General features: G+C 55.0%; 1 protein-coding gene across 3 annotated transcripts; it reads right to left on the minus strand.

Annotated features, from left to right (window-relative positions):
- Nucleotides 1-1,245: 1,245 nt before the first annotated feature.
- On the minus strand, nucleotides 1,246-10,089 carry Ak1 (adenylate kinase 1). 3 transcript variants are annotated; one of them, XM_063228157.1, is made up of 7 exons: nucleotides 9,955-10,089; nucleotides 6,960-7,004; nucleotides 5,512-5,547; nucleotides 5,247-5,410; nucleotides 4,430-4,546; nucleotides 2,699-2,890; nucleotides 1,246-2,497 (listed from the first exon to the last, which is right to left on the minus strand). In XM_063228157.1, the coding sequence occupies exons 2-7, from the start codon at nucleotides 6,964-6,966 to the stop codon at nucleotides 2,429-2,431; spliced, it is 585 nt and encodes a 194-aa protein (XP_063084227.1). In that variant the 5' UTR covers nucleotides 6,967-7,004; nucleotides 9,955-10,089; the 3' UTR covers nucleotides 1,246-2,428. The 3 variants fall into 3 exon arrangements, with proteins under 3 accessions (XP_063084227.1, XP_063084215.1, XP_023421221.1); XM_063228145.1 differs by lacking the exons at nucleotides 6,960-7,004; nucleotides 9,955-10,089 and adding an exon at nucleotides 5,687-5,896 and having other exon boundaries at nucleotides 5,512-5,605; XM_023565453.2 differs by lacking the exons at nucleotides 6,960-7,004; nucleotides 9,955-10,089 and adding an exon at nucleotides 5,687-5,813.
- Between the last annotated feature and the right edge of the window lie 4,998 nt (nucleotides 10,090-15,087).

Below are 15,087 nucleotides of genomic sequence, written 5' to 3' on the forward strand. Positions count from 1 at the left end.
GCCCAGCTGCTGTGGCTGCTGGGCCTCTGTGTTCCCTCGTAGATCAGCGCTCTCCTCCCACAGCTGCACTGAGCTCTGCCCTCTTCCCTTTTCAGGCCTCTGCTCCCAGGTGACCCCTGGCTCAAGGACGCAGCCTCCTGAGCTGGAGCACTGGGCTGCTGGCTATGGCCTGGATTGAGTAGCTGCGGTGGAATTTGTGAAGGCATTGCCCCCCCCCCCAGCCTAGGATTAAGAAGCTGGGTGGGCCAGCACATCGGGGAGCCTAGAAAAGACACACCTGAGGGAAGCTCTCACAGGAAGGTGTTGGTGACAATACAGTGGTGGTCACTGCTGTTTGAAATCGTGCTTTGAGATCTTCACCCAAAAGTTTCCCTGGACACCTATCTAGATGGGTGGGTGCCAGTTGGCTGGTGAGAGGCGCCCTCTCTCTCTCTCTCACCAGATCTGCATCTGTGGGTTCAGCCAACAGTGTATCAGAAAGGTTTGGTACCAGTTTGTAATCCCAGCACTCGGGGAGGCTGAGGCAGGAGGATCACAAGTTCAAATCCAATCTGGCCAAGTAGACTTAGTGAGACCATCTCCAAATGAAAAATAATGAAAGGGCTGGAGATATAGCTCAGTGCAAAGGTCCTGGGTTCAATCTCCGGTACTGCAAGTAATAATACACAATTTTTTGCTTTGGCTTTAGCTCAGTGGCACAAGCACCCGCTTGGCAAGTGCAAGGTCATGAGTTTGAGCACTGGTACCAAAAACAAACAAGAATAGTACGTAGTTTTTAAAACATAACACACAGAACACATGCAGACTTTTTCCTGTCCTCGTGAGTGACACAGAGCAGCACTATGTCCAATGACTGCCCTGTGTGGGGCAGTGTGAGTCACAGAGACGCAGGTGGACGGGACAGGCACCACGCACTTTACACAAGGGACCTCCCACCGCCAGGTCCCCGATGAGCACCCTCGAGTGTAGTGCCCACTGAGGGCTCCCAGAAGCACCACCTGTGGACACCCAGGGACGGTGTCAGGCTTCTACTGTGTGTGTCCCCATGCGTGTGTAACAGTTGTAACAGTGAGCGGAGCGAGGTGCTTCCAGAGGCCCACACAGGCAGCAGGGGGACCAGCCGCAGGGGACCCCAACGTTCCATCTCATAGGAAGTTTGCCTCGAGTGACGTTTGCGGCTGCCACCTCTCCCTCTGCCCAGTCTCAGGGCATCTCCACTCCCCGTTCCTCTTTGGCACACTCGCCTTTGTAATTTAAATACCTTTATTTTAAAGGAAAGTTTGAGGGGCTGGGGGTTTAGCTCAGCGGCATAAGCACCTGGATGGCAAGCATAAGGTCATGAGTTCGATCCCTGGTACCAAAAAAAAATGCAAAGTTTGAATAACTGTCAATGGAGAAGCAGAGCCACTGTCACTAGAGAGGACCAAAATGAGCTCCTTCGCCCCACATGGGTGTCCGTCTGGGCTGGGAGTCGGTGAGCACCACACTGAGGCTTCCTGGGTGACACAGCCAACAAGTGAGGAGGCACAGGAGGGACACTGGTCCTCCCGAACCTGGGTGAAGTCGCCAGCACGTCTGGTTCTGAAGGTCACTGCCAACCCCTAACCTTGTTCAGCGTGTCCCTGTCCTGAGCTGAAGGTGATGGCAGAGGACACCAAATATGTTTTAGATTGGAAATAGGTCGCAGAAGGTGGCTAGAATCTGGGCAGGGCCACAGTAGGGGCTTCAGATCACCTGTCCTCAGAAAAGGACCCTAACATGACTCCCCATTCATTCATTCGTTCATTCACTCCCCTGCTTTTTTTTTTTCTGAGACAGGGTCTTGCTATATAGCTCAGGCTACCCTTGAACTCAGAGATCCTCCTGCCTCAGCCTCCTGAGGGCTGGGATCACAGGTGTGTGCCACTATGCCTGGCACACATGCCCTTTTCAGACCCCCACAGTGTCGGGCACCAGGGGACTGATTCACTGCATCTTCAGCTGGCTGGCACGTGTCACCCACTGCCCAGGGGGCCACCTAGCCAGGACCTTGCTGCTGCTGCTGCTGCTGCCGTTCAGGCCCCACGTGGTCAGCATGGAAGACACAGCTTGGGGAGCTGAGAGGTCAGGGCTGAGGCCACACTGCACTGGGCAAGGAATGTGAGAGCCCAGACCCCCAGGTGCCTGTGCTGGGCATGGCTAGGTGAAGAAGGGCCGGGTCCCCGGCAGGAGGAGGGGCTGGCTGAGGTGCAAACGATGGGCTGGAGACTCTGGCCCTGTAGGAATCAACTCCCACTGGAAGCAAAGAAAGAGGAGGAAAACCAAACGTCCTTGGAAATGCCTTTAGTGCTCGGCACCTGCCCGCCTCAGGACCAAGTGGCCTCTTCTGTGTGTGGTGGCTGGCGAGCGAGGGCCAGGGCCGGGTGGGGGGAGTGGGGCTCCAACGTGGCTACTTGAGGGCATCCAGGTGGGTGCACACCTGGGTGAAGACACTGTCCACGGAGCCTTCAGCATTGACCTGCGGGGAGACGGGCTGTTAGGTCCGGAGCAATGGCAACGGCTGGGGTCTCTGAGGCAGGACTAATCTCCCCCTCAAAGACTGGCCCTGGCTCCCTGAGCCCAGCTATGGCGAATAGCAGCTTGTCACTGAACTAGTGGGGAAAACTGAGGCTCAGTGAGCTGGGCTGGCCTGAGGTCGCATAGTGAGTCAGCTGAGCACCTTGCGGACGATGCCACGCTTCTCATAGAAGGCAATGACAGGCTCGGTGGCCTTGTAATAGGTCTCCAGCCGCTTCTTGATGGTCTCCTCATTGTCATCCACGCGCCCGCTGGTCTCCCCACGCTTCAGGAGCCGCTGTGTCATGGTCTCAGGGCCTGCGTCCACATACAGCAGCAGCGTGGGCTGGCCAATCTGTGGGGGGCACCATGTCACAGGGACCCCGTTTCTGCCCTCTGGGGTCATCCTCCCCCCAGTCTTCCCACCTCTGGGGCCCCCTGTGAGACACCCACATGGCTCTTCCATCCCTCCCTGCAGTCTTAGACGTTCTGAGACCCTGCACCTCCTCTGCTCAGGCCTCTCCGGGGCCCTCAGGAGGCAGCCCAAGGTCCTGACACGCGTGGTCACGCCCTGCCTGCCCGGCCCTCTGCTCCCTCGCCCATCTCCTTTCCACAGGAGACCCACACTGTCCCCTCTGCTAGGAGCCCCTTCCCACAGGGCTGACCCCAACCCGCCTCACCAGCATCCCACCAGGGTCCCACGTCCAGATGTCTCCTCCCAGCTGCCACCCCACCGACCCCAGGCCCCAGACCTTGCTCCTCTAGTCCCTTTTATCTCCCTCCTATCAAAGCCCTTTGCACAAGTTATTTTCTTTTTCTGTGTCCCTGGCTCCTTGGCTATGTGTGGCTGTTGGACCCTGGCAGCCTGCTGGTCCTCAGGGGCCTCTGTCCCCCTAGCTGCAATCCCCCCTGTCCCTGGTGGGTGAGGATGGGGTGCTGCCTCTGCTCCACATAGAATCTCACTTTCTCCGGGGCCCCAGGGCAGCAGTGGTGGGGCAGCTGGGCCTTTCTTGTGGGGCAGGCTTAGGTAAGGCTCTGTCTGTGAGGCCTCAGTTTCCCTATCAAAACAATCGGCCTTTAGCCTGGGAGGGGTGAGTGTGGTCACTGCTGTGCCCCAGGAGAGCCCTGGGCCCCCAGCCTGAACATGGAGAGTCACCTCCAACCCTTTGTCCTTCAGTGAGGCCCTGGCGCCCCCTGGTGTTCAGAGCTGAAATGATCAGCTTCCCAGGCTGTCCAGCCGGGCAGGGGCCACAACAGGCCCAGGGACACAGGGACGACACTGACCCCATTTCCTTTCCTTCCCCTTTCTCTTTCTTCTCTCTCTCTGTTTCTGTCTGTCTGTCTGTCTGTCTGTCTGTCTGTCTGTTTGCCTGTCTCTCTTACAGGATCTCACTATATAGTTCAGGCTGGCCCTGAAGTCACCATGTAGTCCAGGCTGCTGATCCTCCTGCCTAAGCCTCCCAAGGGCACCGCCACACCTGGCGCTCACCCCATTTTCTAGAGTTCCTGGGTACTTGCAACCCCACCTGAGTCCTCCGTATGCCCCTGAACACATCTGTGTGCATACATGCGTGGACCAATGTGTATGTACACGTGTATAGCCCTGCTTGTGCACACCTATGTGTCATGCATGCATCTGTGGCCTTGGGTGGGTGTGCTCATGGGACCTGTGTATGCTCACATGTGCATGTGCTCAAGTGGACACAGGGGCTGCTGTGCATGTGTGTGTTCATGTACACCCTGTGACAATGATCGCAGTGGGCACTGCTCCCGGAGCCATCACCCCAAGGCCTGGCGATAGCCTGAGGAAGGGGGCAGATGTCTGTCCTTGGCATTCGAGGCTCCTGGCAGGCCAGAACTTTTGTCCCCCACATTGCCCAGCCACGTGCCTTACCCGCCGCTCAAACTCCTCTCCCTGCTGCACCTCCCGGGGGTAGCCGTCGATCAGGAAGCCTTTGGAAGAATCCACCTTGGCCACCATGGCATCTCGGAGCATGTCCAGCACTGTCTCCTGCAGGCAGCATGGCAGCGAGGGCCTGAGCCTTCCTTCCCAGCCCCAGCCCACATCCTGGACACCCCCTTGGGTACACACAGAGGGGCCCAATCTCCCTGTCCTCTGAAGGTCTCCTCTGGCTGGAGACAGAGGCCCTTCCCTGCTCTCGGGAAGCTCACAGGCTGGGGAAGGGACCAGAAGTGACAGAGCTGGCTGAAGTTTCCCAGTGCGATGCAGGTAGTCTGGGCAACTCGGGCTGCTGCAGTGTGAAGTGAGGGGGGGTCTCATGGGCTGCGGGTGTAGCTCAGTGGTGGTGTGCTCCCCTAATATTCATGAAGCCCTGCATTCATAGCCCCAGTAGCAAAAATAGAAATAAACAAAATACACTGGACATGATTTTGCTGGGCATGGTGTGGCCCACAACTGTAATCCCAGCATTTGAGAGGCTGAGGCAGGAGGATCACCAGCCTGGGCTACACAGTGACTTCAAGGCCAGCCTGAACTACACAGGGAGACCCTGTCTCAAAACACAAAACAAAACAAAGCAAAACAATGAGGACAGCTCTATCTGGGCAGGAAGTAGTGTGGCTGGTTTGAGGGGAAGAAAGGGTAGGGTCCCTCAGGGCCTTGGGAACTCCTGGAGGAGCAATGGGCAGCCACAGAGGGTCAGGGCCCACCTTTCCAGGTCACACGCTCAGCCCCGCCCCCTGTGACTCACCAGCGGCACCAGCTGCCCCTTCTCCATGATTTCTGACAGCTTCTTGCCCCTGGCCGAGCCTGAGCTGACCTCTGCGCGCAGGAGGTCGCCGGTGGAGAGGTGGGTGTAGCCATACTTCTGCACGATCTTCTCACACTGGGTGCCCTTCCCCGAACCTGGCCCGCCTGCAAGTGCCCGCCCATTCAGAAACCCCAGGAAGGGGACCCAGGGAGGGAACAAGGGCTGCTGGGCTCCATCAGTGTCTGTACCACTGCCCACAACTCACCCACCACAAAGATGATCTTCGTGTTCTTTAGCTTCTCTGAGGGAGAGAAAGGGGAGCCGAGCTCAGTAGTCTGCAACCCCCGGAGGCGCTGAGCCTAAGACCTGGGGGTTAGAACTCAGCACAGCCAAGGGTCAGAGCATCAAATCCCACGATACCTCCCTGTGCGGGGCATCACCTCTGGCCTGTTGGTCCCCCTCACTTCGAGGGTCCCTAGATGAATAGCAGCCCATGATCTTGTCTTGCTGTGTCCCCTGCCTGTCCCCTCCCAAGCCTGTCCCTGCCCATTGCCCGCCTGCCTTGGCACTACTACTGTGGAGTTGGCAACCACAACATATGTTGCCGTGGAGATGGTTGCCAAGGAGATGGGCATGTGAAATTCTTTCTTGGACAGGGAAGCGAGCTCGTGTTCCAAACTTGGCCCCTTTAGCACTCGAAGCCCCACTGGGCAGAGAGAAACTGAGGCCCAGAGAGGGAGAGGTCTGTTCAATGGATGTCAGAAGCAAAACCAGAATCCAGCAGGGCATGATGGTGAATGCCTGTAAACTCAGCATTTGTGGGGCTGAGTCAGAAGGATCATTGCAAGTTTGAAACCAGCCTGGGCTACAAAGTAAGCTCAAAAGCCAGTCTGAACTGCATAGGGAGACCCTGTCTCAGACAAAATAAAAACAAAGAATACCCTGTCTCAGACAAAATAAAAACAAAGAACACCAGCACTCTCTTTTAGGACCTCCAGGACCTCCCAAGTCCAGTCACATCTCACCTTGCTGTACGACCTAGGAAAGAAATACCCACACTCTCTGTTCTGCCCCTGACCTAGGAGTAAGTAGGTGTGGCAGCTCATAGGGATCCTGGGGCCCAGGAGGCTGGGAGCTTATAGCAGATGTCAGAGAAATAACTTCTCCTTGTGTGAAGCGCACAAGCTTGGGGCTGAGGGAGACCACAGCCCCTGGCAGCTGACTTCATGGTCCTAGAGCCTGCGGGATGATGCCGGCTTCAGACAGTCGTAATGGCCAGGCTGGCAGGGCCCCTTTAAGAGCCACCCAGCCCAAGGCCCAGTGCCAGGCGCTGAGTGAAAGGGCTGCCAGAAGCTTGGCCAGCCTGTTCCAGGCTCATGTCTGCCTCCGGGTCCCAGCACATAAGAGCCAAGAGGGCCCAAGCTGTCCTTAAGGCCCATCTCCTGGATCAACAGGGAAACTGAGTCTCCTGGAGGAACAGGAACTTGGCTGACCTCGCTGGAGGGAAGGGAGGGGAGTTACTGTAAAATCCCAGCATGGAGGTGAGCCAGGGGCTGGAGACCTCGGTGCATCTTAATCTTGATGCTGCTACTCCTTGGGAGAAGGTGGAGGATGGTGACAGCCCCTCATCCTCCCGGGGGTCTCCCTGGGGTGTTCCCCAATACTCTGCACACTGAGGCCTGGGCCGCCATGGGAAGAGAGGGGGCTTCATACCTTCCATCCTGCCGAGGTCTCGGGCCCGGGAACCAGGTCAGGACGCTGCAAGGAAAGGCACAGCAGGGCTGAGGGGTCCTCCTGAGCCCAGGCCTCTGCCAGGCCACACCCAGGGGGCAGTGTCCACAGCAGGAGTGCCAGGCCTAACGCCCAGCGTGACGGCAGAGGGCTGCTGGTGACCGCAGGGAAAGTTGTTTTCCTTGCCGGCTTCACTGCTTCCTCCGTGCTAGGTGGGCAGCCAGCCGCTCCTGCTCTGCTCCGTCCTCAGCCCACGAAGGGCGTGCGGGCAAGGGCAGCGTCTGCCCAAGTTGCTCGCTCCCGTGGCAACACCCAGGCTAGAGGGTGCAGGGCCAGCGTCAGCCTAGCCGCCTTGACGACAGTCTCCAGGGCCCCGGGAGGAGGTGGGAGGCAGTGGAGCTGGGCAGATGAGCGGCTGCATCTGGGCAGGACTGCTCCAGACATTGTTGCACCAAGGGTCCCAGGAGCCAGAGGTGGAGGAATAAAGTTGCCTCGAACAGGAACACAACCTTTTTCTCGTTTTCTTTAGTCCTGGAGATTGAACTCAAGACCTCTGCCCTGAGCTACCCTCAGCTCCTTCTAAACAGTTATTTATTTTGATCTTTTTTTTTCTTTTTCCTTTTTATCGGTACCGGAGATCAAACTCACGACTGCCTGCTTGCAAGGCAGGCGCTTATGCCGCTGAGCTAAATCCCCAGCCCCAAAGTTATTTATTTTAAAACAGGATCTCACTGTGCAGTTAAGGCTGGCCTTGAACTCACTAGGTAGCCCGTGCTGCTTCGAACTTGCAGCAATCTTCCTGCTTCGGCCTCCTGAGTGCAGTGCTATGATTACAGGTGTGTGCCACTAGGTCCATTTCTTTTTATTGTTTTCTAAATTTTAAGACAGGCTCTCACTAAGTCACCAAGTTGCGCAGGCTTAGCCCAGTGATCCTCCTGCCTCAGCCTCCCAGAACCCTAGGATGACAGAGGTGCACCACGGAGCCCAGCATCTTGAGAGTGAGTTAGGCCCAGGCTCCCACCTTGTGGAGGCCCCCATCCTCCATCGCTTGCTGGCCCCCACCTGCCCCATCCCCCTGCAATCCCACTCTGCTGCCACAGCCGCCCCCACCTGACTCTGCAGAGCTCACCTCTCCACCTGCCTCACCTTCTCCCCACCCTACCCCAACCCCCACTCCAGCCGGCACCCGACCTGACCCCCACCCCAGCTTCTACTCCTGGTTTCAGGCTGCAGGACCCCCTCCACTCCTGACCCCCTGCCAGGCCCCAGGGCCCCCCTAATGTCTCAGTGCCTGCGTAGACTCCGGCATCCCTGGTGCCTGTCCAGCCTAAAAGAAACCTCATTGGAAGACACCCCACATCTACCTCTTGTTATGCACTTACGTCCCACAAAGGTCCCCAAATCTCCCTCCCATCAACCTCCCACCACGGCGGCCTTGTCCCACGCACTGGCTGGCACTGCAGCCCACCAGGTGGTCAGTGCCACACCAAGTCACTTCACAACCCTTCATATGTGGACCCCCGGGCTCCTAAATAAGCCTGGAGCCTCCGCACATGGACAGGACCAGGGTAGCGTGTCATCTGCCACTCCCTGCAGCTTTACACACGGCCAATGAACCTGCTTGGAGCTCCTTCATTCACCACGGTGAAGGCCCCCTGAGACCTCTGCAGATGTTGTACCCAGCCACCTGGATGTCCTCTTCCAGTGGCCAAAACTTAGGCTTTAGCTCAGGCCTCACCGCCTCTAGGAAGCCTTCCTGGACTTCACCCTGGATTCCCACTGGGACTGGGGCTGGCCAGAGCTCAGTGCAGGGCGGGGGACCTCCTCATCTGGGGAAGGAGCTAAGGCTTGGAGAGGGCAGGGAGCTCCAAGGCCCAGCTCAGGGGTCAAACTCAGGTCTGCTGGCCCTGGCCCCACAGGCAGGACCTTGGGTGGCTTTGCTGATGGTGGTACTGTCCATGGGCATGAGTTATGGCCCCAGTCCTGCTGAGTGTGCTCAAGGAGGGGTGTGAGCTGCCAAGTGCCCCTCGACAACTGCCCAGGGAAGGGAGACTGTTCCCAGGCCAGGGACAGCCACACAAGGCCCCAAGAGGTGGCCCCTCTTACCCTCCTCCCTCCCAGTAACCTAAGTCCCTGGGCCTTTCAGGCACCTGCTACTTCCTTGGTCCAAAATAACTCTGAGGAGGCCTCGAAGAGGCCTAGGGTCCAGGATGGAGTTGGGTTACGGGCTGGGCACCCTGGCCTTATAAGGTCCCCATGCGTGGGCCCCAGAGTCTCCCAGGATGACAGGGTGGTCTGCTAGGTGGCTGAGGCCCAGGGGACAGTGACTTAACCCCAACACAAGGCAAAGCCAGAGCAAGGCCCGGCTCTCCCAGAGCTGGATGTGAGAGCAGCCTTCCCAGTCGTTGGTGACTGGCTGGGGTTCAAATCCCAAGTGGATCAATCGTTCTGTTGTGTGACCTTGGGCAGCCAGGGTCCCTCTCTGGGCTGGACAGGGGCTGCTGGAGGATCCTGGGTGAGCAGCGGGAAGGTCCTCAGGGTTGGGGCTCAGCATCCCTGGGGCTGCGCCTGGGTGGCAACTGGGGGTTCCCAACATCCAAGCAACAGGAGGGGAGGGCACACAGGCTGCTCCTGCCCAGGCGCTCAGGCAGGTAGCTGGGCCACCCTAGGCCCCAACTGAGACCAACTGAGCCAAGGGCAGGGAGCCCAGGAGTGCAGAGGGGACAAAGGAGCCTGGCAGACTGGGAGGGGCAGCATCCCCCAGCCCTGTCCCACCCGCTTCCACCGCCACACAGAGATCAACAAAAGCACATGCGGTGTGGCACAAGCCCCAGAGCCCCGGGAACACGGCGGGCAGACCCCGCAGAGGAAAACCACCACACGCGCCACGCGAGGGTCGCCTGGCGCGGACGCAGGGGGAGGGCGCGTCCCCACGCCCTGCGGAGACGCCCCCGTGGTCCGGAGGTCGCGCACTGACCTGGGGAGGGTGCGGTGGGCGCGGGGCCAGCGCGTGCCCTGCCGTCCTCGCCGTGCCCGCAGAGGCGACTATTTATAAGGCTGTCGGCGCGCGGCATGCCGGGAGCCGGCCCTGCGCTCGGCAGCGGGGAGAGGGGAGCTGGGGGCGGAGGGCGGGGGGCGGACGGGGTGGGGGCGCAGGCGGGACCTGGGGGAAAGCGGGGCGGCTCCGAGTCTGCGTCTGTCTCTGCCGCTGCACCCACACCACTCGGGGTGGGGGCGGCAAGAAACGGAGGGGGAAACTAAACGCCCAGAGAGGTGAAGCTCCTTGTGCAACATCCCGCAGCGCAGCGGTGCCAAGGTCCCCCGGCCCCTCTTCAGACGCTGTCCAAGGGTCCTGCGCCAACACCCCACTCCGCTCCTCTTTCCTACGGCCCTGAACAACCCCCAGGTCCCAAAAACCTGCTGGTTGGGTGGGCTGTAAAGAGCCAGCCTTGAGCTGGGCATGGTACTGCTTGCTGTAATTCCAGCCCTCTGGGAGGCTGAGGCAGGAGGATCACACGTTTGAGCCCAGCTTGGTCAGTTTATTGACTTATGGAGACCCTGTCTCAAAACAAAAAAATAAAAAAGTTGGCAGTGCAAAGGCCCTGATTTCAGGACATTCCTTTTTTTTCTTTTTTATCTGTACCAGGGATCAAACTCAGGACTACCTGCTTGCAAGGCAGGCGCTTATGCCGCTGAGCTAAATCCCCAGCCCCAAAGGCCCTGGTTTCAATCCCCAGTCTTCGAGGGGAAGAAAGAAGCCACATATGGGCACGTGCATCGCACAACCTTTGGGGGAAAGGAAATTGACAGTGTAAATCAAAACTTTCTGCCAGTTGTGGTGACACACACTATTTCAGCACTTGAGAGGCTGAGGCGGGATTACCCTAACTTCAAGGTTGGTTACACAGTGAGGCTTTCCAATGTGCCCTTCTGCTTCTAGAAATTTCCCTAAAGAAACATGTAGGCACCAAATCAGGGCAAGAAAGTTCCAGTTAGGACTAAGTGGGAGGTGGCACACCCAGAGGTGAGGGTTGGTGACTCCTGAGAGGTGGGAAGGTGCTGGAGGGCAGGACATCCTGCACTGGCACAGTGCTGGTGAGAAATATACAAAACCCTAGCTGCATAAAAATTTGTCTAGACACGTAGGTGTGCATGAGTGTATAATGTGTGTCTCCTGAATTTTATTTTTTTTCACTTTACCTCTGCAAGGTTAAAATCACCTTGTCTTATTATGGAAACAGGGCGTGCAGCCCATGACCTACTTGGAGGCAGGGTGCATCCTGAGGCAGGAGGGTGGCAAGTTTGAGGCCAGCCTGAGTAATTTGGCAAAAGCATGTCTTTTTTTTTTTTTTTTTTTTTTTTCTCTTTTTGGTACCAGGGATCGAACTCACAACCTCACACTCACAAGGCAGGCACTTGTGCTGTTGAGCTAAATCCCTGGCACCACAAAAGTGTGTCTTGAAATAAAATAAAAAGAACTGGGATGTGGTTCGGTGCTCGGGCTTTCCTGGTGTCTGTGAGGCAGTGGGTTTGATCTTCATCATTGCAGAAATGATACCATCTTGGAGCAGGTGAGATGACACAGAACAGCGAGGGGAGATGTGTATGTGTGACCTCCTCGTTGGAAGTCAGACTTTCCCTACTTATTTAGCTCTCCTGGGGTTCACTCCCAGAGCCTCATGCATGCTAGCTTTGCCAGAGCCACATCCTCAGTTCTTTTTATTCTTGGAGACAGAGTCTGCCTAGGTTTTGAAGTTGCCCAGGCTAGGTTTGAACTTGTGATCTTCCTGCCTTACTCTCCTGAGTAGCTGAGATCATAGGCAGGCACCACCACCTCTAGCTCCACAAGCTTTTTTTTTTAAACCGGAAATTGAACACAGGACCTTCCACTTGCCAAGCAGGTTCTGTGTCACCAAGCTATATTCCCAGCTCTCCCTATGAGCTTTTCTGATTTTTCTATAAAACTATATTACTTTATAAAATAATTTAAACAGGGAGGAACCTGGAGGATATTAGGCTAAATAAAATCAGCCAATCACAGTGGGGCATGGTGGAGTATGCCTGTAATTTTAGCACTTGGAAGGCTGAAGCAAGATTGCCAAGAGTTTGAGGCTAGCCCTGGCTGTCTAGTGATTCAAGGCCAGCCTGAACTATAGAGTGAGACTCTTACCTCAAAAAAAAAAGTTCCAGGTGTTGTGGTGCACACCCATAATCCCAGCACTTCAACAGCTGGGGCAAGAGGATTGTTATGAGTTCAGGGCCAGTTTGGGCTACATAGTCAGTTCAAGGCCAGCCTGAACTACATAGTGAGTAAAAAAACAAAACAAAAAAACAAACCAACCAGCCAGTGTGGTGGCATATATCTGTAACCTAGCACATGGGAGGTTGATGCAGGATCACTGCAAGTTTGAGACCCACCTGGGCCACAGAACCAAGTTCAAAATCCTATCTCAAAACAAAGGGCCAGGCATTTAGCTCAGCAGCATGAGCACCTGCCTTGCAATCGATCTGTTGTGAGTTCGATCCCCAATACAAAAAAAGAAAGTAAGAAAAAAAAAAAAAAGAAAAGAAAACAAAACCCTCCCCTGCAAAACCGTAATTATAGTAAGACATGGAGCAGGGGGACACATATGCCTGTAAGCCTAGCATATGGGAGACTGAGGCAGGAATATGCAAGTTCAAAGTCAGCCTGGACTATATAGCAATACCCTGTTTTAAAAAAAGCCAATAAAAAAGCAGACAAACATCATATAGTTACACACACCCACATATTAGTTAGACTCATAGAAACAGAAAGCACAATGGTGGTTGGTAGGGAAAGAGGAGTGGGAGTAGAGAAAGGGTGTCAGTGTTAATATGACACAGTTTTGGCTCTGCAAGATGAAAACAGTGAATGTTTGTTGCAAGAGTCAGGCACAGTCGTGCATCCTGTAATCCCAGCACTTGGAAGGCTGCAGCAAGAGGATCCTTGTGAGTTCAAGGCCGGCCTGAGCTACAAAGTGAGTTCAAGGCCAGCATGAACTGCATAGTGAGACCCTGTCTCAAAAAGACAAAAATAGTTAAGATGATAAATTTAATGATATGTTTTTAAATCATGATTTTTTTTCAAATCTATTTTATTTCAAAGAGAAAAAAACCAAAATCTCAAAACACATCAATCAGAGGGCAACAAAGGTACATGCACTGCACACTGTCAACCCCAAATCATTTGCCCAGAGCCCAAGGCATTTGTGTTCAATTAGTCCGAACAATATCGGCACAAAGCTTTCTCTTCAGTAAACTTGAGAAATCAGTAGTATATAAAACTATCTTGGGCCGGGCGTGGTGGCTCACGCCTGTAATCCCAGCACTCAGGAGGCTGAGGTGGGAGGATCATTTCAAGATCCAGACTAGCCTGGGCTACAAAATGAGCTTAAGGCCAGCCTGAACTGCATATCGAGACCCTGTCTCAAAAAAAGGAAAAAAAAAACTATCTTAACTATTTTTATATACATATATATATACATACATATTAACCATGAGTTTAAAAGTAATTTTTCATAGAAAAAAATGTAAAGTACCTGAATTAATTATTTTATTTGCATATACCCTGTGGATTTTCCACAAATGCTGGGATATTAAAATCTCAGTGTTTTCATTCCCAGATATAATCTAAAAAGAAGAAAGAAAAAAGGTAGGTAGGGGCTGGGGATTTAGCTCAGCAGCATAAGTGCCTACCTTGCAAGTGTGCGGTCATGAGTTCGATCCCTGGTACCGCTAAAAACGAAAAAGACAAAAAAAAAAGGAGAGAAAAAAATATTTGGAGGAAAAAAACTAGGAAATTTCACCCTGGAATTTTAACCAACACTAGAATGGGCAATGTTTCATTTGCTACTCTATAACCTCTGTATGATTTATTGTATGATTTATTTTATAAGAAAATTTCTAAAAACATAAACAAATAAAAATGAAAGCAGGTTTAAAAAAATATTTTGGTTAAAGACAGAATTCCAAGACTGGGCTGAAGTCGGTGAATGATCTGGCAACCTGGCCTGAGGGAGTGGGCTGGGCTCTGCTGCACCAGGCGGCCCAGCTGGTGGCACCGAAGTCCCTGACATTGCAGGAAGCCCTGAGAGCAGCAGCTGCCCCTGGGTGTGCAGTCATAAAGAGATGCAGGGGCAAGGCCTTGAGGGTCACCAAGGAAGGACACAGGTGCAGGTACAGGTGCAGGTGGCCCTAGAGGACACAAAAGGAAAGATGCTGGTCCTGGCCAGTGAGTGGGAGCCAGTGGAGGTTTCAGAAGCAAGAGGGTCATGATGCCTCAGGCTTAGTGATGCCACTGTCGGCAGGGGGCTGTCTCCTCCCAGCTGAACTGGGGCAAGGGCTGGGGAGGAGAATGTGGCCGCTGCCTCCTGGGCTCCATGTCCGGAGCCCAAGTCTCACCTCTTGACCCTCAGATGAATTTCTCTGGGGCTCACACCCAGCAACTGAGCCCCAGGGCACCCTCCTATCCATCACCTGTGGGCAGACAGAGGACTGGGAAGTCCAGGACACCCTACCCAGAAGCTGATGCCTATGCCCAGGTTGCTAGAAGCCTCTGGGGGAGCTGGAAGTGCACCCCACCTCCAGACCACACGGGCTCTATGCACCCAGTGCACAACATAAAAGAGTTCCCACCTCTCCTGCACCCTCCTGACTGCCTTCTTTACCTCCTCTGGTCGGCCCTTTCTTCTATTTTAATTTTTCTGGTTTTGAGATCAGGTGTCACCAAGTCACTGAGGTGCCCATTCTGGGCTTGAACTTGCAATCCTCCTGACTGGCCTTCCAGAGTGCTGGGGGTGACGGGCGTGCACCGCCACACTCCTCAGCTGTCCCACTGGAATTCTGCCGGCAGGAAGGGTGGATGGAGGCCTGGCCACCCTCGACTGACATTCCTGGCCTTTTGCCCATTCCTGGCCTTTTGCCGGAGAGTCTTATCTCTCATTGTTCCCTCCCATGCTGTCATGGCAGCCAGGCTGAGGGTGTCTGGGTGTCTGCGTTCCTCCTACCCAACACTCCCCCACCCAATGCTAAACGGCACCTAATATGGTGAGTGGTTACTTAGGGACCTGTGCAATAAGAGACAAATGCA

This window comes from Cavia porcellus, unplaced genomic scaffold, assembly GCF_034190915.1.
Source record: "Cavia porcellus strain 051 isolate PalLab524CR breed Dunkin Hartley unplaced genomic scaffold, mCavPor4.1 scaffold_1, whole genome shotgun sequence".
Classification (NCBI taxonomy): Eukaryota; Metazoa; Chordata; class Mammalia; order Rodentia; family Caviidae; genus Cavia; species Cavia porcellus.

What these genes read in the sequence shown, in the direction of transcription:
- Ak1 (XM_063228145.1), bottom strand. Translation starts at nt 5,881, where the DNA reads ATGCCCATCTCCTTGGCAACCATCTCCACGGCAACATATGTTGTGGTT. An exon ending in AGGGGCAGCTGGTGCCGCTG is followed by an intron (nt 4,547 to 5,246) that starts GTGAGTCACAGG and finishes TGCTGCCTGCAG; the next exon opens with GAGACAGTGCTGGACATGCT. An exon ending in AGCGTGGCATCGTCCGCAAG is followed by an intron (nt 2,498 to 2,698) that starts GTGCTCAGCTGA and finishes GTCTCCCCGCAG; the next exon opens with GTCAATGCTGAAGGCTCCGT.